The 24,290-nt window shown below is 37.9% G+C and overlaps 1 protein-coding gene across 1 annotated transcript in view; it reads left to right on the top strand.

Annotated features, from left to right (window-relative positions):
- The window catches only part of NDUFS4 (NADH:ubiquinone oxidoreductase subunit S4), a 58,057-nt gene that overhangs the window by 2,768 nt on the left and 30,999 nt on the right, over positions 1-24,290 (top strand). Inside the window, exon 2 of the mRNA XM_063128078.1 lies at positions 14,709-14,787. Coding sequence (XP_062984148.1) covers positions 14,709-14,787 — 79 coding nt within the window. The remainder of the gene's footprint in view (positions 1-14,708; positions 14,788-24,290) is intronic.

Here is a 24,290-nt window from a genome sequence, read left to right as displayed (position 1 = left end):
CATCAACGGCCTGCTGGAACAAAAACATTTTTGCGTGCCTCCAAAACGTCAAGGAAGGAGCCCATCCAGCTTCCAGAGCACTGGAGCAGCCACCAAGTTCCTCTCTCATGTTGCCACCAGGCATGTCTGTGAGAGTTGTGGGACCGAGAAAAGGACCTCCCCTGAAGTTCTCAGAGGACGGGCAAGCTCGTAAGGGAGAATATGGTCTTTCAGATAACCTGGACCCGAGCCATATAGGGCTTTATAGGTCATAACCAGCACTTTGAATTGTGCCAGGAAACAGACTGGAAGCCAGAGGAGCTATTTTAACAGCTGAAGTTTCTGAACACTCTCTAAAGGCAGCCCCATGTAGAGCGTGTTACAGTAATCCAATTGGGATGTAACTAAGGCATGTTTCACCGTGGCCAGGTCTGACATCTCTAGAAACAGGCACAGCTGGCACCCTAGCTTTAACTGTGCAAATGCAGTCCTGGCCACCACGGAAACCTGGGCATGTTAGTCTGTTGCAGAACTCCCCCCCTCCAAGAATCTTGTGATACCTCAAAGACTTATTTATTCTAACGTATTTTTTCTCTTGTGTTGCCCCCAGACTATGGAATTCACTCCCTCAAGAACAGCAATTGGCCCCACTCTCTTGTCCTTTAGAATGGGTATAAGGATACATCTTTTCAATTTAGCCTTTCAGAATGTGTACCTTAATGTATTTACTGTTTATTGTTTAAATATGTTATTGTTTTGAATTATTCTACACCTCCTTGATGGCTTTTTAGCATGTAAGGCAGTATATAAATGCTAACAATAAATAAATGGATATTTTCTCTGGACTCGATTCACTTCATTAGATTCAGCTGATGAAGTAGTTAATGTCCATAAAAGCTTATACTAGGATAAATTTGTTAGACTTCAAAGTACTATAAGACTTTTTGCAGACTTATCCCAAACCTATCTCAGCTATGCTTCTTCATTATAGTTAGTTCACAGACCAGTCAGTTGCAATGTTCAGATGATACCGTTAAGCATGCCATTAACAATTTTGTGGTTAAGCAGCATGGTTAACGGAGTCAACTGATACGCGTTTTGCCTAACCATGTTCCTCTGTTATACAGCATGGTTAGCACACTAACAATGGCTAAAAGTGTCATCTGACACTTAATCTGTGGTTAAGGGACCTAAAAAGAAGAGTTTTCAGTACAGAATGGCCTAACTAGCCTAGGCCACTCTAGGCGGCAGGTTCTATTGCTGCTCTGGACTACCACTTGACTTCAGTACTTTGTGAGGCTGCCATTTTGTGGTCTTGGCTTAGTTTTTCAAGCGATATTACTTCTTCATAGCGGCGCATGCCCACTGCAGAACATTTTTAAACCCCACCAGCACTTCCCCAATACGAAACAGGCATGTTTCCTACCTGGTGGAGGCGCCATTACTTCCTTCATTATCCGATTTTTGCGGCGGCACTGCCTGATGACTCAGCTCGCGTGTGCATTTCAGAATTCCGCTGTAGCTGGACTCAATCAGACTTAATCTCAAATAGGTTTGCATATGCTGCCATAGTAAACGTGTAGCATTAGACTGTTAGCAGTTTACTATGATATGAAGCTTCTTAGGCAATAGCCTACTTTAACTCTCTTGTAATGAGGTTGGCTATTGTATGTGCAAACATTTCTGTCATTTGACCTCAGTATCTGAGCAGCTGCAGCATTTTTGTTAGATTGATGCTACAATAAACTAACATGGCTGCTCTTCTTCGTGCACCAATAAAAAGTGGGCAAAAAACTAATTAACACTAACTAGTGGAATTTTAAACAAATTCTGAAGTTATTATTCCAGCTTCAGGTTTTTGATTTACTTAAGTTACCTTAAACGAGGGCTCTCAGTATCGATTCTTTACTGAATCTATGCATTCTTCTTCTTAAACCCATTTAGATGAGTGCTGATGGATTTACGTAGTCTCTTTTGACCCAAGGAGCCAATTGGTTCTGACTCAAAGTATTTATTTGTCCAAGTGGGTACATTAACATGATCCAAGAAGTATTTTCCAGGATTCTTTATAATGTTGTACAAAGCACTTGATTTCATGTGCCTGTACACAATCTGAGAGTTTCCAATATTGCAGACAATCCCATGGTGTGCTTTCAGTTCACATGATGCTTTAGAGAGCAATACTATGGTCTCTGAGTGAGCATCCCAGGGGCCATAGGATGGGTCCGATTCTGAGGTCAGAGACAATTCTCTGATCTCAGAAGGGGTAGTCAGAGATCCCACCCCGAGCCCTCGCAGCTGGTGCAGAAAAAACACACCAGCTGCCTCTCTGAGGTTGGAAACTTGACTTCAGAGAAGGGGGGAAAGGGGCATTCCGGTATGGCGGAGGGGAGAAGACTGGATAGGTTAGGATACGAATTATCCTGAGCGTCTGCCAGCCACCTTCCCTCCTCCTCCAAAGTGCCCTTGCTAGATGGGCTAAAAAGCCCATCTAGTGAAATCTGCTGGAGGGGAGGCAAGAATTGCCTTTACCACTCCTCCTGCTTTGCATTGGATAATTGTATGCCACCAAGTCGGAGGTCCTTAGTGTGTTTCTAAGAATATTACAAACTCAAGGAATTGCTTGGGTTGTTTGTTCAGTCTTGGATTTTAACTTGATGAAAGAATGCTCCCAATTTAACAGTCTTCTGAGTAGTGGAAAATCAGACACTCCTAGGTTATAAGCTCCTTGTTGAGAAATTACTACAGAATTTTTGTGAACCGCCCAAACAGAAATGCAGTAAATAAATAAAATATTTTTGGAAGATAGTAATACAAGAGGAATACTGGTTTCTAGAGCTAAGATTATAGTGCATCTCTAACTGTTGCCTAGTATACATCAAATCAAAATGCAAAAAAAGTATTTTATGTTCATATAATAAATTCATGATATACTCAGTTTGCATCTTAAGTTCCACAAACTCATGAATCTCTGTTGTGCTTCTTTTGCTTCTGGCAACTACATATTCTCCAACAGATAAACAGTCTTCTTTGAAAGATCTGTTACTTAACCAGCCATTATGTTTTTGCAGGAATCTCAAGAATGTTATTCATTACAAAGCACATATTTGATTGGCAGTGTGAGAAACCTCAATTCTCTTGGTAAGGTCATTCTCTGTATCCAAAGAGAACTGGCAATTTCAAGCAGTCTTTGAACTTTGTTCTTCAGTCAATATGATTGTTGGCAATGCAGCTTTTTCACAAATTAACAGCCAGTTTTTCATGCTTACAAAAAATCTTTATTTTTAGATAAAGCGAAAAAGAACACATTTTTCTTTTATAAACCCAATTATCATGTTCTGTCATTCATAAAAATACTTTTTCATGGACTACGTTTTTAGGACTAGTTTTAATTACCTTCATTAAACAGTGCAATTTATTTCTTAATGAAATTTATTTTTTAAACTAACTGTTTTTCACTTGCAAGTCCACAACAAGTTTTGTGCTACTGTTTGATTAGTCTTTGTATGAAGTTGCATCTGAACTTTGTGTTCAGAGGTTAAATTTTCATCAATCCACGTACCAGCTTCTTTTGAAATAGAGTTCTCTTACACACACATGTGGAGTTCCATGAGTGGACCTGTGCAAGGGTTTTTTTTTCTTTAAAAAGCAGCCATAGAGGGGTAATTTGGATAGGAGGAAAGCAGTTAACTCTTTGCCTGGCATCAATTCCCTAACTTAAATTATCCCGAGATGTGCTATTTGCTCTGTTAAGGAAAATGTGCAGATGTAATTTGGCTCTTATTTCTCTTATTAAAGAGTCAAGCAACAGCCCATTCTTTTTCCTCTTCAGAACTCCTGTTAATACTGCTGACTGTCAATTGCCATTTTGCATTCAGATAAACTGAATGAACTCCATAAATTCTCTTTGAAGTGTCTGCTTTTGAGAGAATAATTCACCATCCTGAAAGTAAAGATTACTTTGTTTGCATATATTAGGTTTTATTTTTATGATCTCTGGATTGAGCTTCCATTAGAATAATGTCCCATCCAAAGATCAACTGAGCTGAGTCAACTGTTCAAACATTTGATTCCGTAAAATCTCAGATAAATCTGGGTGATTAGATAGCTTGTCTTGGAGAGCCTTGATTGCATAGCATGGCCAGATTCAGTTCCTTATTGTTCATGATCATCAATTAGATTGATTTCATCCAGAAAGACAGTTTTTATGTCTTCAGATGCTGCTGGATATACATAATTCACAATATAAGAACTGCCTTCTATCTAGTTTATAATTAGTTTAGAGTGTATATAGATTGCAACTTGGGGCAGTATCCAACAATGTCATTATGCTTATACAAGTTATGTTGCACTAGCACAATGCCAATAATGTTAGCTTGCATGATGGGTTTTCTTGGCATGCCTCTGCGCAAGCTTATACTTCCTTGGGTACTGACCTGAAGGTTTAAGGCTGCCATTACATTTGGTGAGTTTTACATCTGAGTAGATATGCATAGGGTTGTGTGTTAGGAGTGTATCAAAGCGCAGTGATTTGAAATGCAAATGTGGGGCACAAAGGAAATCCACATCTGCTCATGGCAAATTAGAATAACACTTAAAACTAGTTTATGAAGATGTAAGATTGTAATACAACAGATTATTAAAGCTGCAATTCTTAACCAGTTATGCTTGGTTTACTCACAATTGGGTCAAAAACGGATTAAATGCTACATTTTTATGATGTGTGGAAGTTACCACTGAATATGTGTTAGTCTTTTAATTTATACAAGTTTGTTCCTTTTCACTTGTTATGAGTATGGCTTATGCCTTTAGACTTTACACAAATACATATCAGTAATTTGCTTACCTATTTATTTATTGTAGTTTAACCACCCAGTAACAAAAGTTAAGAATCGTATGGCATAAACCATAAGTCAGTGATTAGTTAATGTAAACGTATATTTTCAGAACTGTTCATAAGGTAGTTGGGTCCACCATATTTGTATTTATATCTCAAAGTGATAATGTCCTATATTTTCTGAACTCTTATAACAACCAAGCCAACTTGTTAATGGTTAACAAGCTTGCATTTGCAGTTAGGATCAATCATAAGTGAAGATTTAAAAAAAAAATATCTTGCAACTATTAATTGCTTGGGAGAGAGATAGAAATAAATTGCAGTTGCAAATATAAACAGCAGCCCTGAAACCATTTCTTTGTAAGCTGTTGCCTTGATTTGGGGGAATAAGTAGCCGCACTTGAAAAGGCAGCACAAAAACATATAATTTTGGAATAAATAAAATGTTTTTAATTGTTTTTAGCTGTTTACGTTGTTTTAATTTTTCTATGTTAAAAATTTAGACTGTTTTTATTATGTTGTATTTTGTATTTTTATGAATTGTTGTAAAGCTCCCAGAGAGCTTTGTCTATAAGGCAGTATAGAAATGAAATAAATAAATAAAATATTAACAATATAAATAATAATTTGTTAATAACTCTTGAGATTAGGAGAAGGTCTGTAGTGCAGTAGTAATTTATTTATTTATTTTGAATTTTAGGCTGCCGAATAACTGATGCTGGTGTATGGGAAAATTTAAAAATATAAAATACAAAATCACAATAAAACAGTGATGACAATAAAGCAGGCAGAAGCAAGGGGCTAAGAACAGTACAGCACATAATAAAATTACAGCAGCAGCAAAAAATAAATTAGTTCAAATAATTAAAAACACTCAGACTTTCAAAGCATGAGAGAATAAAAAAATGTATTTCTTTTATGCTAAAAGGATAATAGTATATGCCCCAGACAACCTTCTTTTGGAAAGACATTGCACAGATGTCCTTCCAGTGCCACCACTGAGCCCCACCTCATTAGAAGTGACGGTTTCAGATGATGACCTTAGTTTCTGGGTAAATGAGTGTGGTAAGTAACACTCCTTCAGGTAACGGGGCCCCAAGTCATTTAGAGCTTTAAAGGTAAAACCAGCACTTTGAATTGGGCTTGGAAACCAGCTGTTAGCATGTGAACTGGCAAAGTACTGACAGAATATGATCGTATTAGCCAGTTCCAGTTATCTCTCTAGCCACCTTGTTTGAGACTAACTGACATTTCTAGACCATTTTGAAAAGCAGTTCCATGTACAACATAAAACCCAAGCAGAAAGTTACCAAAGCTTGAATAACTGTTTCAAGTCTATCTCTGTCCAGTTAGGGTCACTGTTTCAAGTCTATCTCTGTCCAGTTAGGCCTAAGCTAATAAAAGGTGTTCTGAGCCACTGAGGCTCTAATGACCATGAAACTATGAACTTCATCCTTTGTGGGGTGCACCCTCTTTAGGACAAGGTGCCACTTAATTGGACAAATGAACCACTCACAAACAGTATCTCTTGTCTGGGTTGAATCTCAGTTTATTGGCCTCACCCAGTCCATTATCCTGCCCAAGCACTGTTTCAGAACGTTCACCTGTATTAGATAAAAGGAGATGTAGAGATGGGTGTCATCCACATATTGGCTACACCTCAGCACACATCAAGATGTACAACATCACATTGGTAGACTTGCAATTTGGAGACTACTCTTTTTTTTAAAGTAATAGCTAAAATCTTGAGAACTCAGAATAATCTTGGAACAGTAAAAGACCATAGCATTTTCCAAACACAGAGGTGGGTTGTGGAACATTAGCTTTTTCATTCCTCTCAGCTCTGGAATTAAACACTTTGACTTTTGTACTACTGTGTGATAATAAAAGCACACTTGTTGGTTACTGTGGCTCTTGGTATGATCTGAATATATTTGAGTGGGGAGACATTTGACATTTCAGAAAACACAGTCAAGGCAAAACTTAGGTCACCTGTGGTTTTTGCGAATGTGTAATCTTTCCACCCCCAGTCTTCTCCCTGTTCCCACCAGTCAGCCCACAAATACAGAATTCCAGCTCTAGTCAGGAATTAAGAAGATGCTGCATGGGCATAATTATTGTTCTGTTAGATTTGTTTGCCTTCTTAAGCAAAAGATTCCGCTGATACAGCACCGATTAGAACTAACATCATTACCTATGGCACCCCGGTTGTGGAACGAGCTCCCCAGAGAGGTCCGCCTGGCGCCTACACTGTACTGCTTTCGTCACCAGCTGAAGACCTTTTTATTCACTCAGTATTTTAACACTTAATTTTAACTTAAATTTAAATTTTACTGTTTTAACTCTGTATTTTAATCTTATATCAACTTTGCTGTGTGGTTTTATCCTGGTTGCGCTTTTTATGCTGTATTTCGTAGTTGTGTTTTTAACCTGTTGGGTGTTTTGTTGTGGTTTTGATTTTTGTGAACCGCCCAGAGAGCTTCAGCTGTTGGGTGGTATAAAAATTATTATTATTATTATTATTATTATTATTATTATTATTTATATAGCACCATCAATGTACATGGTGCTGTACAGAGTAAAACAGTAAATAGCAAGACCCTGCCGCATAGGCTTACATTCTAATAAAATCATAATAAAACAATAAGGAGGGGAAGAGAATGCAAACAGGCACAGGGTAGGGTAAACATAATAAATAAATAAATATGTTGTCTGATTTAGATAGCAGTTCCTTGGCCTGTTACTAGTGGATGCTTTTTTTAATGTTGCTGCATTCATCCTTTTCATAACTAATTATACACACACACACACACACACACACACACACACACACACACGCACAAAGAACAATGTGCTGTTTAGTCATCTGATGCCAGGAAAGCATGAAGGATCACACTGAGAGAACATGTACCACTCATTGTGATTGACACTGGAAGGCTTAAATTTTATTTATTTATTGGTAACATTCAGCTGAATTGCTTGGTAGTTGTGTGTTTTCCTTAAGAGTGTATTTAGTACCTAAAGGGTCATGAGTTCAATTTCTAAAGACAGGTGAACTTTTTGTAGTAATTGGCTTTGATATGTGATACCAAGTAGCTGTCTGACCTTTGGCTAGTAATGTTAAAATTAGTTTTATTTTGGTATTTATTTAAACATCAGATGAGCAACATTTCTGTGTTTCTAAGCCAATGTTGTCTTGGGAGACAAAATTAGTGAATTCACCTGTCCAGGTTTTGGATATATAAATGTCTTCTTCCTATTTTCTCCAGTTAAGTGCCTTTATGTGTACTATCTATCCTTTTGGGCATATCCATTTCAGGTCCATGTTTTGAATCCAGTTCATCTTTAAAACAATACAGAATACCTTTAATTTAGAGGGAAAATACTATTTTAGGCATTTACAAATATAATATAATACAGACCACTTGCCTGGTTGCCTGTAAAGATTGCTGCTAGTCAGGAACCTTCCTTAAACTGGGAAAGGTTTGAGGCTTTCTAGCTAACTTTCCCCCCTGTCAGTGTGTATGTGCATCAAAGTACTAATACAGATGTGGTTACATGGTCTTTATTATTGTTTTTGTGTGAGCTGATGTAATCATTTTTCTCCCCAATTTTTTTTGGGGGGGGCATCTATGTCTGAGAATGTAATTCACAAATTGAGGCTTCTTTTTTCTGCAATACTTCCATGGCATATGCCAGGCATGTAGCACTTTGCCTGTGCATTTTCTTCTAAAGTCTTGAACGTATTTAATTGTAGAATACTAAGGCGCACGCTGATAATTTGCACTAAATTTAACTTGAGGAGTATTTAAAAACTGCTATATAAGCAGTAAACGTGTCATATATGGAAAAATGTATCAGAGAAACATGGTGGTCTTTAATTGAAATAAATTGCATACGTTTATGTATGACACAGAATAATGCTCTCTGAATATACTTGCTTAGATGTAAATCCCCACTGAAATCTACAGATCTTATTTCCAGGTAAAGATGTTTAGGACTGAGCTGATAGCTGTACTTATGGAGAAGCACACACACAAGAATGGATTGAATAGTGATCTCGGTTTGTTGGATCTTGAAAACAATCTGTCAACCTCTGTGCTCCTCATCAGCTGGGGGTGGAGGTGAACATCATCAATCACATCTGAAATACTCAGCACTGCGCTCCAAGGACCACCAACCATAATCATTTCTGTCTTGTCTGGATTCAGTCTGTCTATTAATCCATGGGCTATGGGTTTTAGAAACAAGTTTGGAGTGGCAACAGCTTTTCCTTGACTTGATGAATAGTAGAGTTGATGATGCCTCATGGTAAAATGTACAGATGTAAAATGGAGAAACAACAAAATGCAGAGCCATGCCAAAGATTCGTTCCCAAATTCATTATCCCTGTTCTTTCAAATCATTTGGCCAAAAATGAATAGAATAATTTCCCTATGAACCAGGCAGCAGAGCAGCTTGGGGATATTCCTAGTCCTGTCACTTTCCTTGGATTTACAGGTGACTGTGGTGGTGGTAAATGCCTTTTATCAGCTTCAGCTAGTTTGCCAGTTGTTGCCCTTTCTGGAGAAGATGTACCTGGTGTCTAGATACTTCTAGATTGATTACTGCACTGCTGTCTATGTGAGGCTGCCTTTAAAAACGGCTCTATAATTTCAGTCATACTATTGTCTAGTATTCTAAAGATTGAACCATGTTCCCTAACCTAATTTTGTTTCTAGGTTTGATTTAGAGTGCTCGTTCTGGCCTTTCAAAGCCCTAAATGGCTTAGGACCCTTCCCTCAGAAGCCACCTGCTTTGATATGAACCTTCCAGCTTTTAAGATTGGCATGGAAGGCAGTACTCTCTGTTCTGTTTAAATATGAAATACAGTGAAGGATGAATATGAGAGACAGGGCTCTGTGGTGGTGCCACCCTTGTGCAACACCCTTCCAGTGGGAAATCATTGAGTCCTTCTCTTTCCATATTTTGACAGACTTTGAAGATTTTTTTAAAAAAAAACTAAGCTAACTTTTAATCAGTGATGTTTTTGTAGATTTAGCACTTAGTATTTTTTGGAATTAAAACTGGAGATACACTTCTTTAACATTCAGAAACACAGAAAAAAAAACAATGCATCTCTCACCTTCTGCTCTCAGAACAATGGGCAGGTATCCTCTTTGCCACTGTTGGATAGCCTAATTAATATTGCCTCCTGGCATCCTGCCTCCTCTCTGCCCTATAAGCCAGGACTACGGGGCGGCATTATGCTTTCTGGGCAATGGCAATACACCTGGGATTCCCCAAGGTTGTCAGTTGTAGTGTGGTCTGTCAGAGAATTTCTATCCCTAAACCTTTCCTCAGGATGACCTCATAAATTGTTGAAGAGAGAGAAGGATAAATGTTGCATGGAGCCTCCCCTCTTTAGGCATGAAGTAATGCATGCATCCAATATCGTGGCCTAACTTTTCAAGGCACCCTTCAGCCTTCTTGTTATATGCTAGTGAATCTCAGTATAGAATTTGGAGAAACACTGGTGTATGGTCTCAATGGTCACTAAAATGTCTAGTAAGATCTGAGCAGTTGTCTGGTAAGATCTGAGCAGTTGTGTATCCCATCTCATTCTACAAATGTAAATCCTCTACCAAACTACTCTTTGTCCTGTGCTCAGGGTGTAAACTGGACTAGAAAGAATCTTGTACTGTCTATACTATACAGGAATAACTAGACAGCGTAACTACTAATTTACTCACATTCCTTTCAAATGAAATTTGAGAATGGCCAATAATTGGCAGGATTGTTGGTATCAAATGAAAGGTAAGGGTGGTGGATTGCCTAATACCACCACTATGAAGGTGGTGCCGATGTGAGACTTTTGGATTCTGGGACCACGGGCTATGCTGTTTGGAAGATGGACTGCTAGCAAGGGATGGGTTGCAACTCAAAGGGCTGTATAGAATGTGTTTGGCCACAGCATGAAGAACTTGATCAGGAGGGCTTTAAACTGAATCTTACAGGGGCGGGAGACGTAAACCTCAAGGCAACAATGGATGAAGGCCCATGCACTTCAATACATAGAACAGCTCCAATAGTGCCCACAACAATGTAGGAACAAAGCCAGACTATAAAGCACATGGTCTTCGATGTCTATATACTAATGCCCAGAGTATGGGAAACAAACAGAACGAACTTGAACTCTTAATACATGAAGGCAAATACGACTTGATAGGTATAACTGAAACTTGGTGGGATGAATATAGCAATTGAAGGATATAACTTTTTCAAAAAGAACAGAAGAAATGAAAGGGAGGCGGAGTTGCACTATATGTTAAAAATACCTGTCCCTGCACAGAAATACAGGCAAATGAGACTGGGAGCCACGTCGAGAGCATCTGGATTAAAATAAATGGGGCAAGGAATAAACAGAACATGATAATCAGAGTCTATTACCAACCAACCACTCAAGGAGAAGAGGAGGATTAAACTTTTGAGAAACAAATTGCCAGTGTTTCAAGGAGATCTGATGTAGTAGTGATGATATCAATTACCCCGATATCTGTTGGGAGCCCAAACATTATGCTCCTCCTGATCTAGCAAGACGTTCTTTGCAAGGACAAGGCACAGTCATTTTTAGACAAATACTTCCCCGACCCATTCTACAGTCTGCTCATGGTCAGACTATATAGCATAAGTAGCCATGTAGATTGTGGATTATCTCTCTTCTCTACCTATATTTGTGATGTTGATTAACAGCATAGGAAGTCAATACAGTAGTGCCTCATTTTTGCCAGATTTTGGCTTCTATGCAGTTAAATCTCATGGAGATACGATAGCATTGCTTGTGAGACACTGATAATCTCAAAAAAATGAGATTATCAGTCAGGTGGCACTTCCTTTTCTTTCAATTTTGGGTTAAAAACACACACAGAGGAGTGAAGCAACAGTGTCTCACAAGCAATGCTATCCTGTGTGTGTTTTTAACCCAAAATTGAAACAAAAGGAAGTGCCACCTGACTGATAATCTCATTTTTTTATTTGTGTTGCATTGGAGCCATTCAAACAGGTTTTCTTTCAATGGCAAAGTATGGGAAACCCTAGACTTTTAGTTCTAATAACTGGAACTTTGTCAGTAGCATTAAAATTCCTTTTCAGTCAATCTTTCAAACACAAGTGGGATAGTCTCTTCTTTGGAAGCTTGTCACACTTATTAAAATAAAATTTATTGTACATCTGGGTAAGGTGATTTCCAATAGACATTAAGAATTGATATCTTTGGGCCACTATATTACACTAAACAAGTGCACATAATTAATCACAGTTTAAAGTATAGGCTACTCGTCAAATTAACATTGATAGGGTTTTCTGGTTTTGGCTTGCTGTTTGAAGGTTGAGTTTTGGGGTGGGGGAGGAGGACATACTTTCAAGCTGTTGTTCAAGTTACATTAATACCACATAGCTGGCTTTCGGAAACTGTGATGCTCATGTAGTGTTGGAATCTATGCCAACAAGGCAGGTATGGCACTTCATAAATTCAAAAGTTCTTTTGCGTTTTGGAAATCTATCTAGTTTGTGAATTATGTAAGTGTTTGAAGGACAATTCAAAAAGAAAGTCTGGTTTTTAAATTCCTTGTATACTAAATTTGCTGATCTGAGTTTCCCAAAGGAAGAGTGGAATACAAGTGAAATAAGCAGGCACATATACTGCCTTACTACCTTATTTTGTTTTTATTGTAAATAGTTCAGTAGCCATCGTGAGAACTTGATAACAGGTGGCATATAAGTGCCTGAAATAATAAAGATGTTTGTACCATGGTGTATGTGTTCGTTTGTGTGTGTGTGTTTGAAATCGTTCATTTTCCTTTTAACAACTCTTCTTGATTTTTCCTTTGCTTCCAGTTAGTAAAATGAAAATTGATTATTGCAGTTGAAGACAGTGGGTTGGATCCAAAGAAATGTGAGCAGAAGGAAAATAGCTGTTGCTGCTTTTCTATAAATGCTTAACAAACAGTTCATTCAATGATATATTATTATTATTATTATTATTATTATTATTATTATTTATTTATATAGCACCATCAATGTACATGGTGCTGTACAGAGTAAAACAGTAAATAGCAAGACCCTGCCACATAGACTTACATTCTAATGAAATCATAGTAAAGCAATAAGGAGGGGAAGAGAATGCAAACAGGCACTGGGTAGGGTAAACAGGCACAGGGTAGGGTAAAACTAACAGTATAACAGTATAACTAACAGTCTAAAGTCCGAGCAACATCAAGTTTTAAAAGCTTTAGGAAAAAGAAAAGTTTTTAGCTGAGCTTTAAAAGCTGTGATTGAACTTGTAGATCTCAAATGTTCTGGGAGAGCGTTCCATAATAGGTTGATTCTGCCACAGTTAATTCTACTGCTGCCTATGCAAGAGGTTACACAAATTCTTGTACTAACAGAAGTACTTTTTTGGATTTAGCTACATTTTCTTGCACAGTGTTATAATGCAAGGTGTAAAACAGTCCTTTTACTCATGAAAAATAACTTTTGAATGTTAGGGAGGACAGCTTTTGGATCCATCCCAATGTTTGGGCTAATTTATTACTAGACCTAAGATATATTTTAAATCAAGTTTCAGAGACAAATCCTTAGGAATGATTTTATTGATCATTTGTAGAGCAAAATGTGCATCAATAGAATTTTGAACACGGCCTAGACATTAATTCCAGTTTTAGGAAAGTTCTTTCAGGTATGATTGTGCTTCTGAACTCCACCACTACAGTATGAAATGTTAGGAAAAAGAAACCAAATGCACAATTACAAGAGGGGGAATACCTGGCTAAGCAATACTAACAAGTCAGAAGGATCTTAGAATCATTGTAGATCACAAACTGAATATTAGCCAACAGTGTGATGTGACTGCAAAAAAAGCAAATGCTATTTTGTGATGCATTAATAGAAGTATCGTTTCCAAATTGCACAAGGTATTGGTTCCCCTCTATTTAGCACTAGTTAGGACTCATCTTGAGTATTGCGTCCAGTTCTGGGCACCACACTTCAAGAAGGATGCAGACAAGCTGGAGGGGGTTCAGAGGAGGGCAATGAGGATGATCAGGGGTCTGGAAACAAAGCCGTATGAGGAGAAACTGAAAGAACTGGGCATGATTAGCCTAGAGAAAAGAAGACTGGGGGAAGACATGATAGCACTCTTCAAATACTTTAAAGGTTATCACACAGAGGAGTGCCAGCATCTCTTCTCAATCATTCCGCAGAGCAGGACACAGAATAATGGGCTCAAATTACAGGAAGCTAGATTCCAACTGGACATCAGGAAAAACTTCCTGACTGTTTGAGCAGTACCACAATGGAACCAATTACCTAGGGAGGTAGTGGGCTCTCCCACACTAGAGGCCTTCAAGAGGCAGCTGGACAGCCACGAGTCAGGAGTGCTTTAAGGTGGATTCCAGCATTGAGCAGGGGGTTGGACTTGATGGCCTTATAGGCCCCTTCCAACTCTACTATTCTCTGAAAAGGAAGTAAAGACTTTTTAAAAAGTTTGTGTGCCATCAGTGAGGTTCAGAGTTCCAGAGGACTTGCAGTAGCTTTGTATTATTCTGTCCGTTCGTGACAAACCAGCTACTGTACTTTCATAGAGTAGTACAGTCCTTGCCACTGGCAGTCTCTGTGTGACAGAGAGCCTGTAGGCTGACATAAAGTGCAGCCTGTTGTGAACTGCTAAGTGGGAGTCTGCCAAAAACCCAGCAGACAGAACTAATTGGGGTGTGTGTGTGTTGTGCCCTCATCTCTTGTCCATATTTTTTTTAACAAGACGGATATTGTTAAAGTAACTTGTTTATGTAAGATTTGTCTGCCTCTATTTTCTCATTGCATGAATCATTTTTTAACTTCAAATCTTGCACTGCAGGTCACTGAACACTTCCACATGGCGGCTGGCACAAGACCAAGACCAAGACACGCAACTCATCACAGTTGATGAAAAATTGGTAAGGGTTTTCCGCTGTGTATGCTGCCTTGAGGGTTATTTTTGTGCCACAGGTATCCAGTACTCCATTGTGAACTAAAGAAATAATGTAAGCCTAACTACCAAGTAAAAGGCCTTCCTAAAGTAGAATGGGTACCTTGATGAGTCATAAAAGCCTTCAGAAAAAAATCCTTAGACATGCAAGAGTTTAAAATATGAAATCATGTGCCTTGATGTTGACTACATTGTGGTTAGAAAGCAGTAGGAAGCATTTTTAATATGCAGTAAATGTGCTATTTTGAAACCCAGACACTTTCCTGGTCAAGGAAGTTATACATGGCTTACTAATACTTTCTAAAATTAACTGTTGGATTATCCCATTTTAAAGAAATGCAATATAAAGAAGCCATGTAAATTAATTGTAAATTGTGTTCATACACCCTGTTTTAAATATGCATGAAGGATTACAATTAGAAACAACTGTGGAACATTCTTTTACTAATCATTACCAGATCATAATTTTGGCAGCCTTTAAGTTCTAACATATTGCAGAGTGTGGTCCATTACTTGTACTATGATGCAACCTGATATTTATGCTTACATTATACAATAGTCTGACTTTTTTTGGTAAAGCATCCAAGACTCCTGGTGGAAATGTCATAACTAAACCAATAATCTCTATTGACAATTGTATCACGTTTGATTTTTGGAGAATAAAAATGGTAATCAAACCCCTAGGATGCACAATTCATAGTTCACTTAGTTTTGAGCTATGTAAGAACATAGCTTTTAAAACCAAAATGCAGTAGCTGAAAAAAGTGTTTGGAAAAACATGCAGTGATACCTTGATGAAATATTTAAGGTGTGTATCCAACCCCTAGTATGTGCCGAAATGCATTCTGGAAGGGATTTTATTTCCCAAAGACTTTAATTTTTATTACATTCATTGTTTTTAATCTGTCTTATTATGTGAGTCACTATGAGACTTATTATAGAACGGCATATAAATAAGCATAAATAAATTCCCATGGTTGTGGTTCACTTCCTGTGTGTTCAGGAGTATGTCCATGTGCTGGAAAGGGGATCAATTGCAGTCCTTGTTTTTAGTGATGCAATGAAAATATTTAAAAAGTGAATATTTCTGATTGGTTTCTTTAAGGATGCTATTTACAAATGTGGAGAATGGTTCTTGGTGCAAACTGTTGAAATGCTTAACTCTTGTGTGGGAGTTAAATTCAGTTTCACTTTTTTGTATTTTTTGTTAGTATAGACAAATATTTTATGTGTAGGGCAAACTGCAGAAGTTAAATGTATCTTGTCAATAAAATGCATCTATTGTTAATCTTAAAAACAGATGTTGCAGACTTTTCCTGAAGTATTTTCAGGCACTTTTTAGGGCTGTGTTCAAATAAGAGCAAGAGAAGATATAAAAATATATTAGTAAGCAAATAAACTACATTGAGAAGTTGCTCTGTAACACAAATGCTAATTACAATTTCAGAAAAGGGCTGCATTGAAGAGGAAGGTCTTCAGACCTCACCTAAATGCCTGTACAGATGGAACAAAGCAAGTTGCAAGTTAATGGGAAGTTCCATAGTTTTGTGGCCACCAAGAACGCAGAATCATTTGCAAATCCCAACCTAATATATCTTAATAGGGTCTTTAGAGAAGGACCTCTGAGCTAGATCTTAAGGTAAGGGCAGGATTATATGGGATTTAGATCTTGAACAGTTAAGACTGTCACTTTGCATTACTTTTGGCTTACTGATAGACAACGCAGTTGTTGCAAAATCAGAGTTAGGTTTTCTGATCCCTGCCAACATCCAAATAGTCACATCTTGTACCAGATGCTGCTTCTGGACTGTCCTCAGAGGCAGCCCCATGTAAAAAGCACTGCAGTTGTCCATTTTGGAGGTGTCAAGAGTAACTGAGGCAAGGTCCACCTGCTCCAGTTAGAGTTGCAGCTGGCAGAACAGCTGGAGCTTGTAAAAATCACTTGTGGACATTTCATTTTGTTCTCCCTCATCCATCCCACTATAACATCCAGATACGTTGAAGAGTTCCTCTGCCCCCATGGATTCTTAGGTGGAAAAGAGAGATAGATCTGCATGCCATCAGCATATTCTTGACACTGAAACCCAAATCACTGGCTGACTTCTCCCAATGGCTTCATATAGATGTTGAAAAGCATGGGGAATAAAATGGACCCCATGACAGCCATAAGCCAAAGGCTACCTCCTAGTACCGACCATCAAAAAAGGACTAAAGTCACCATAATATTGTGCCTCTTAAGCCCAAGCTAGAGAAAAGGTTACCATGATTGATGGTGTCAAATGCTACTGAGAGGTCCAGAAGAACAAGAGGGTTGTGCTCCCACCATCAACTCATCGCCACAAGTCCTAGAGTAGGCTAACCGAAGCAGTTTCCATCCTGCACCCAGGTCAGAATCCAGACTGGAATGGATCTACGTAATCAACTTCTCCAAAACTACTTGGAGTTATTGGCCACCACCCTCTCTTAACCTTGCCCAGAAAGGGAAGATTTGAGTCTGGAGTTCAAAGTTCATAGTGTATAATTTGGTTTCTTTAGTAAGGATCAGTCTACTGCTTCCTTAAGGTACGCAGGGACCCCAACCTCCCTCAAGGAGAAATTCGCTGTCTCCAAAGTCCAAGTTTTCAGTCTGATCCTGAATTCTTTTAATAACCATGATGAACCAGGATCTAAAGAACAGGTAGAGACACTCAGACTTCTAAGCATACTTAATATTTACAATCCTTCAGTTTTTAAAGTCAATGCAGTAATGATGAAAAGTTTTTCTAGTTTCTTAAGAATGAAATACATCCGTTCTAATTGTTTCCTTTCACTCTCCTGGCCCAACCGGGTGAAAGTCTGTTTTTCAGTTGCATTGATCATTGGGGATACATAGTTTTCACTGAGTTTCAAAAATTTGAATCCTTAATGTCATCCATAACGTCATTATTGTACAGTGATGCACTTTAGAAACCTATTAATGCATTCCACTTTTAATGTCGTATGGCAATAGTCATAGCAGCAAGTCCTAAACTTGCCTATTTAATTGTTAACATTTATTTATTTATTTATTTATTGCCATCTATGTAGTAGGTACTGTAGGTACTCATACTTTGAGACAAACTGTAACTTTGAAACTTCAAATAGTGAGATTTGAATTTCCCTTCCTGTCTCCCAGGCTTCTTGCTCAATGGAACAATTTTTGAAGAAGGCACACAGTTCATAAACATTAGCTAATTGTAAGCATTTCAGGCAGAGGAAGCTGATCTTTCTTCTTTTTCTTTTTACCTTTGTAAAAGGATTGTTGAATTGGAATGCTATGAAATAATTTGAGTATATAACTTTTCAGGGAAAACAACTTAAATGCGGTTGTTATATTTGAAAATACTTGTATTGCCATTGATAAATTCTGTGGAAGTCTTTGAAATTTAATTTTTGATCCCTTAAGGAAAAAAAAGACACAATTATTTCCCCGTACATAAACTATACTTACTTTGCATTTTTCTTCCCACACACAAAAAGTGTCTGCAGCTGCAGTGTGTAAGGAATTTCAACTTTTCATAGCTGAGCCAATACATTGTGCAACATTAGTTGAATTGTAACTGTTATTCCTTTCCTAGGTCTGTCATCTACAGTAAGAACTCATAGGATTAATAAAATAAGCAAAATGTTGTAATTATTCCTGGACTAGCAGAATGTGGAACACTTGAAAGATTTCCCCCCCCCCTCAGGTTGTTCTCATTCATCTTAAAAGTGTGAATTCTTAGATATAGCAGATGATCACTTTGCTATCAAAACATTATTTGTGCTATCTTCAGTATATTTTAATAAATGGAGTGCTTTCACGTAGAAATAACGTCCTCTCAGAAGTATACGCTGCTTAGATTTGCCACAGGGGTCACAATTGTTTTTTTCTATGTAGGCAAAGGGAGCTGGAACAATCAGATTTGAACATGGCTCCCTCTGTTGCATCTTGAGTTTCTGTGGTGTAACAGCAGCTTCAGCTGAGACATCAGTGGGTTGAATTCCAGAGGTCTGGAGTTTATCCTGAGGAGCTGATAGCTTGGGCTTGCCATCTGATCTTGGCTGATTTGATAAATTGCAGGGTAAAAGGTGGCCCCTCTAGGCTTTGTCGATGTTGGGAAATTGCCCTGTTGCTGACGTGAGATGTCAGCAGCGGTCTCCCTTAGTAAAGCCTAAAATGATTTAACTTCTAATATATGAAACAAAATTGGTTCCAGTACTATTATAGAAATCGTGTTTCTCCTTGTGTAAAGTGGTTTGCATCGCATATGGTTCTCCAGTAATCTCTGCAGTGTTTCTGCATGAGCCATCATGGTTATTGTATGCCTTTTAGTCAAAACTACCGGTAACTTAAATTCTGAATAGCTGACTAGAGGATTTTGTTCTTGCAGATTACTTTCCAGCTCAAAAGCAGAAACGCATATAAGTACCTAGACCAGTACATTATAAATTGGAATAGTATTGTTAATTAATAATAAAGTATTAGTGGCTGATTTTACTGGAGAGGTTAGTATAATATGCCTGGAGCATAAAACCAATTGCAAACATGATTCTGTCAAACGAATCCCCCTATATTACTGACAGTGGGATTCCTGATCAAAATGACAGACTTCCTGAAGTTTCCCAGGTCAATATAAAAAGCCACCTGTTCCCATTCCAACTAGGCTTTCCATGTTGGAAGGAATAGGCAAGACATGTTCTAAAACTGTAGGCTTCAGTCAGGACAACAGTGGAAGCAACCAAAGTCAATTGCCACAATGAATCATCTTACTATGTAGGTAGAAGTGGCATGAAATTTACAGGGTGTTTTTGTGTGTGGATACATAGTACGTTTATGCTCCCACTGTAGTTCAAACCCATACTTCTGAAACTGAATCAGTCTGTCCCGAGAATGGTGCACTGGGGTTGGTATAAACTAGTCTCAATCCTAAAGTTTCTTCATTGCATTGTATATAGACCGAAGCAGAAGGCAGTGCTTCATTCTCTCCTGGTCAGTGGCTGTATTACCTTTACCACTTTAATACCACTTACTGAAGTAATGGTGAAGACCAGGAATACAACCCCTTATTTTTCATGGCCTCTTTCTTTCTGCAGGGGACCTGAAAGCATCTCTCTGATCCCTGTTTGCTCCTTTGATCTGCTTGACCTCAGGCTGGAGATGAGTGAATGCTGCCAGCTGAGCTGTTTATCTTTATGTTGTGTTGGTTACGCTTGGAGGCCCAAATTATCAGGGGAGGTTCACTATGACACACTTTTAGAACCTCTCGTAGGCAGTGCTATGGTCTCTTCAGTATCTGTTCTGGAGCTAAGGCAACATATCTTAGTGTATTGAAAATTGTGCCCAGTGCAGTAAGATTAACTGTTGCAGATTTCCTGATGAATCATTGAATTGATAAAGCAATAGTCAAGCATCAATTTCCTGAGTAAATTGGAAAAGTCAATTAGAAAGTTTTTTGTTTTTCAAATCTAATTTAAATACAGTGCATTGCTGCAAACTGATCGCTTTTTGAAGGCCTATGTCAAAGTGGTCTACCATAGCAGTAGGCATCCAACTACCTACAATCTAGCATGTTAGGCCAGTACTTACCTGTCCCTCAAACAGGGTCATGCTGGATCCGTAAGATTGCTAGCAAAAATATGAGCCTTTTTAAAAACAAAACGAAAAGAACCTTGTGTAATCTTCTGTGGGTATTTGAGTAGCCTGTACCCCAGTGTCTTCCCCCCCAATAAAATTTATCTTAGACCTAATTGCTTTTTCCTAACCACGTCCCTATTGAAGCAACTCACATTAAAGTGTTCTTCATCTCTATTATTTTTTAAAAAACACTTTATAATCCTCCATTGATATTTTTAATGGAAGGGATGATTAAACATTTCAGAAGAAGCATACATTATTCTTTAGGAATGAAAAGTAATGAAAAGGCAAAACTTGATTTTGATTAAAATAGCCCATAATTCACACATCTCTTATGTCAGGAAAATGTCAACATTTGAGCTACCTTGTATGAGTTGCAGACATAATGAGACTATTGCAGCATAAGCAAAAGTGGAAATGTATTCTGGGAAATAGCTGAATAGGTTAAGTATGCAGTTCTGGGTTGTTGTTTTTTTAAAAAAAGTTTGCTAGTCCAGGCTGCTTGCTGTTCAAATGAAATGAGAGCAATACATAAAGAGTTTCAGCCTTGCAAATAAATAAGATATTTGCCTACGAAACATTTATTAACCTGCCAGAGACAGTAAGCTATAGGAAAGCTTGAGATCAGCGGCAAGTATCCTGGTAAGAATTTTACTTGTCCAGGGCAAATTGCTAATTGCAAGATTGTGTTCCATTGTGTACTACTAAAAAATAGATGCCATAAGTCAAGAAGTAGTTAACATGGGACCATAGAAGGTCTCCAACATACTGGCGCTCCTGGTCCTCTTCCTGCTACATTTCTTTCTGCTCCTCTAATATGACTTGAACCATGGGTGGGATGTTGTGCGACTGCTGAGGCCAAAAGGAGACAACTGGAACAAGATACAACCTGCTGGCCTTGTCTTGAACTATTGGCATTCTGGGAAATAACTTTTTAAGCAGTCTATGTCATAGGAACTCTCCTAAATGATAAGCTGCACATGGCAGATTGGGACTTCAAAGATTTTTTAAAATTGATATATGGATATCCCACTTTAAAAAAAAGTCTGAGGCAGCTTTCAAAGAAATTAAAGAGCAGAAAATATATAATAAAGTAAAACTACATAGGAGCTATTTTTATTTATTCATTACATTTCAAAACAGCCTAATAACTAGAGAATCATAGCAACAGAATTCAAATGGTCTCCCCAACGTCAGAGAAAGTTTCCACTTAGTCTCCCAAAATATTCTTAAGACCAGTGCAAGAGATGAGTATTTCACTGACAGACAGAATAACACTTTTTGGTTCTTTGTTAAGGTGAAACAGGATAGATTTAAACATTTTCTGGTGTGGTAGGAATGTATTGATATTTATTTTACTTTAATAAATCTATGTTCCTCCTTTTCATCTAGGGATGTCCAAGGCAACATAAAAACAAAAATCAAATCAAGTAAAAAATAAAATAAGAACAATTGCAAATAAATCATTTAATAGTGTAGTGGTAGACAAAATACAAAAAAATCAGATACTTTGTTTTAAAGTCTGTCAAAATAAAGTGTCTTTAAAAGACAGTGAAAGATCATTAAAGAAGGTATCGGATAAATCTTCCCCAGGCAGAGTTCCACAACCTGCGTACAGCCACAGAGAAGTCTTTTTCACGCATCCCATCAAATGTGCCTCTAAAAAAGCTGCCTTCTGGTGATCTTAAAGGATATGCAGACTTATATGGAAGAAAGTGATTCTTCAAGTATCCTGGCCCCAAATGATCTAAGGCTATAAAAGTATTAGCCAGCATCTTGAATTGAGCCTGGAAACAGAGCGGTAACCAACTAGAACATCAAAGATCTCTCAACAGACTAGAGTCTACAGAGCATTTTGTGTTAGGAGGTGTCCTTTAAGTGGCCCTGTTAGCTTGAATTAAAATGGGAGTTAAATGATTATGTATGGATATGTTTTATGACATGTTCTTCCATTTTTCCTATTATTATCATCATCATCATCATCATCATTATCATCATCACATTTATATCCCACCTTTTTTCCTGTTGCAAGGAACTCAAGGTGGCTTGCATGTCCCTCCTCCTTTTGATTTCCCCCCTCTCTTTTGTGGTTCTTCCACACCTTTTTTATTTGTTTGCTATTGTTAAATTTGCTAACAAACAAAAAAAGACTAGAGATAGAAATGCTTGGTAACAATTTAAAGCTACATAAATCGTTCTGGAGATTTTATTGAGGCAAAAATATTCATGACTACAATTTAAACAATTTCAGTTTTATAGATAAACTCAGAAAACATTATTAATCCATCCACTTATATGTTCCAAAGATAAGACCATATTGGTTAAACTAGCGACCAGGAAAAATAGTTATTTGTCTTGATCAAATAGCTAGTAGCAAATTTCAAAGGTGAACTGTTGGGAAAAATACTAGCTTACTCTTTAAAATTCTCACCATGGATCTTTAGAGGAAACCAAAGGTCTCAATTAAGATGGGTGCATTGTCATTTTATGAATCTGGAATATATTTAAAAGAAAATTCAGCCCATAGGTATCTCTTCTAGCTTTGGGGACATAGTATGTCTTTAAATTATAGTTTGGAGAAAAGGTGGTTTATAAGCCTTGCTTCCTCTGTTTTATGTAGCAGACTGACAAAGTGATGGATACACACATATACATACACACACACACACACACACACACACACACACACACACACACACACAAAGAGACTTCAGTACAGTGGAGGAAAACCCCAAGTTTAAAAGACAAAGCCTAAAACATACCAGGATATTATATTTGCATTTCTGTTATGAAGATACAGTTCCCAATCTGTTCAAAACTCTGTGTTTGCTGGAATATGAGAGCCTAAATACTAAACTAAACAAGCATCAGCAGGCTTTTATGCTACTTCTTTACTTGCAGTGGTACAAGCCAAGCCTTCTGCCACAACTAAAACATCCTCTCACATGAGTTGTCTGCTACACCTAAAGCACCATTTGTGAAAATAATGTGTCAGAATAACATAGCACAAGCATTGGATCAGGTTAATCAGTCACTTGCAGCTCATCCCTGTACTGTATAGAGCAGCCTTCCCCAACCTGGTGCCTTCCAAATCTTTTGGACTCCAACTCCTATCATCTCTGACCATTTGCCATGCTGGCTGGGGCTGATGGGGATTGTAGTCCAAAGCCATCTGGAGGGCTCCAGGTTGGGGAAGGCTGATTTGGAACTTCACCAGTGTGGCTGTTGCCCCAGGATAGACTTGGGTCCTAGATTGTGCTTGTTCTGTGTTCCAAGAAGACTTCTGATTTTCCCTATTTAGCTACTGAAGACTTGTTTTACTCTCCCGCCTCCGTCCAAATATATTCTTACAGCTAGTTCAAAGCATAGTTGAAGACAGCTGTACCTTAGACGCAGGCAGCGGAAGGATTATAAAAGCCAGATGACCAAAGCTTTATGTTTAAACTGAAGGTTATGTCATTGACAGGATGAAACTTTTCTTCTTCGCTCTTTACAGTGCAGGAAGTGTACTGCTTTTTTACCAAAATTTGTTGAAAACAAATGTATAAAAAGTGTAGTATTTATGTTTTCATTTTGTTTGGTTCAACTTTTTTTAAAAAAAAAATCCTTTGAAAAATGCACACACACACACACACACACACAAAGATGGTTGGCAAATATTCTAAATTCTTGGCACATTTGTTATTGATAGGATACCTTTCTTTCTGTCCTGACAAATTGACCGAATCATCTGTGACTTCTTGCATTTATATGACCCCGTGAGGCCTAGTTATCTCAGTAGCATTCAAGAACATTGACTCTGAAGCTCAGTACACTTGAGTATCCTCCAATACAAT

The sequence above is a fragment of the Elgaria multicarinata genome, chromosome 6, assembly GCF_023053635.1.
Source record: "Elgaria multicarinata webbii isolate HBS135686 ecotype San Diego chromosome 6, rElgMul1.1.pri, whole genome shotgun sequence".
Classification (NCBI taxonomy): domain Eukaryota; kingdom Metazoa; phylum Chordata; class Lepidosauria; order Squamata; family Anguidae; genus Elgaria; species Elgaria multicarinata.
Note: the sequence above shows the minus strand (reverse complement) of the source record. Positions and strands in the feature narration are given on the sequence as shown.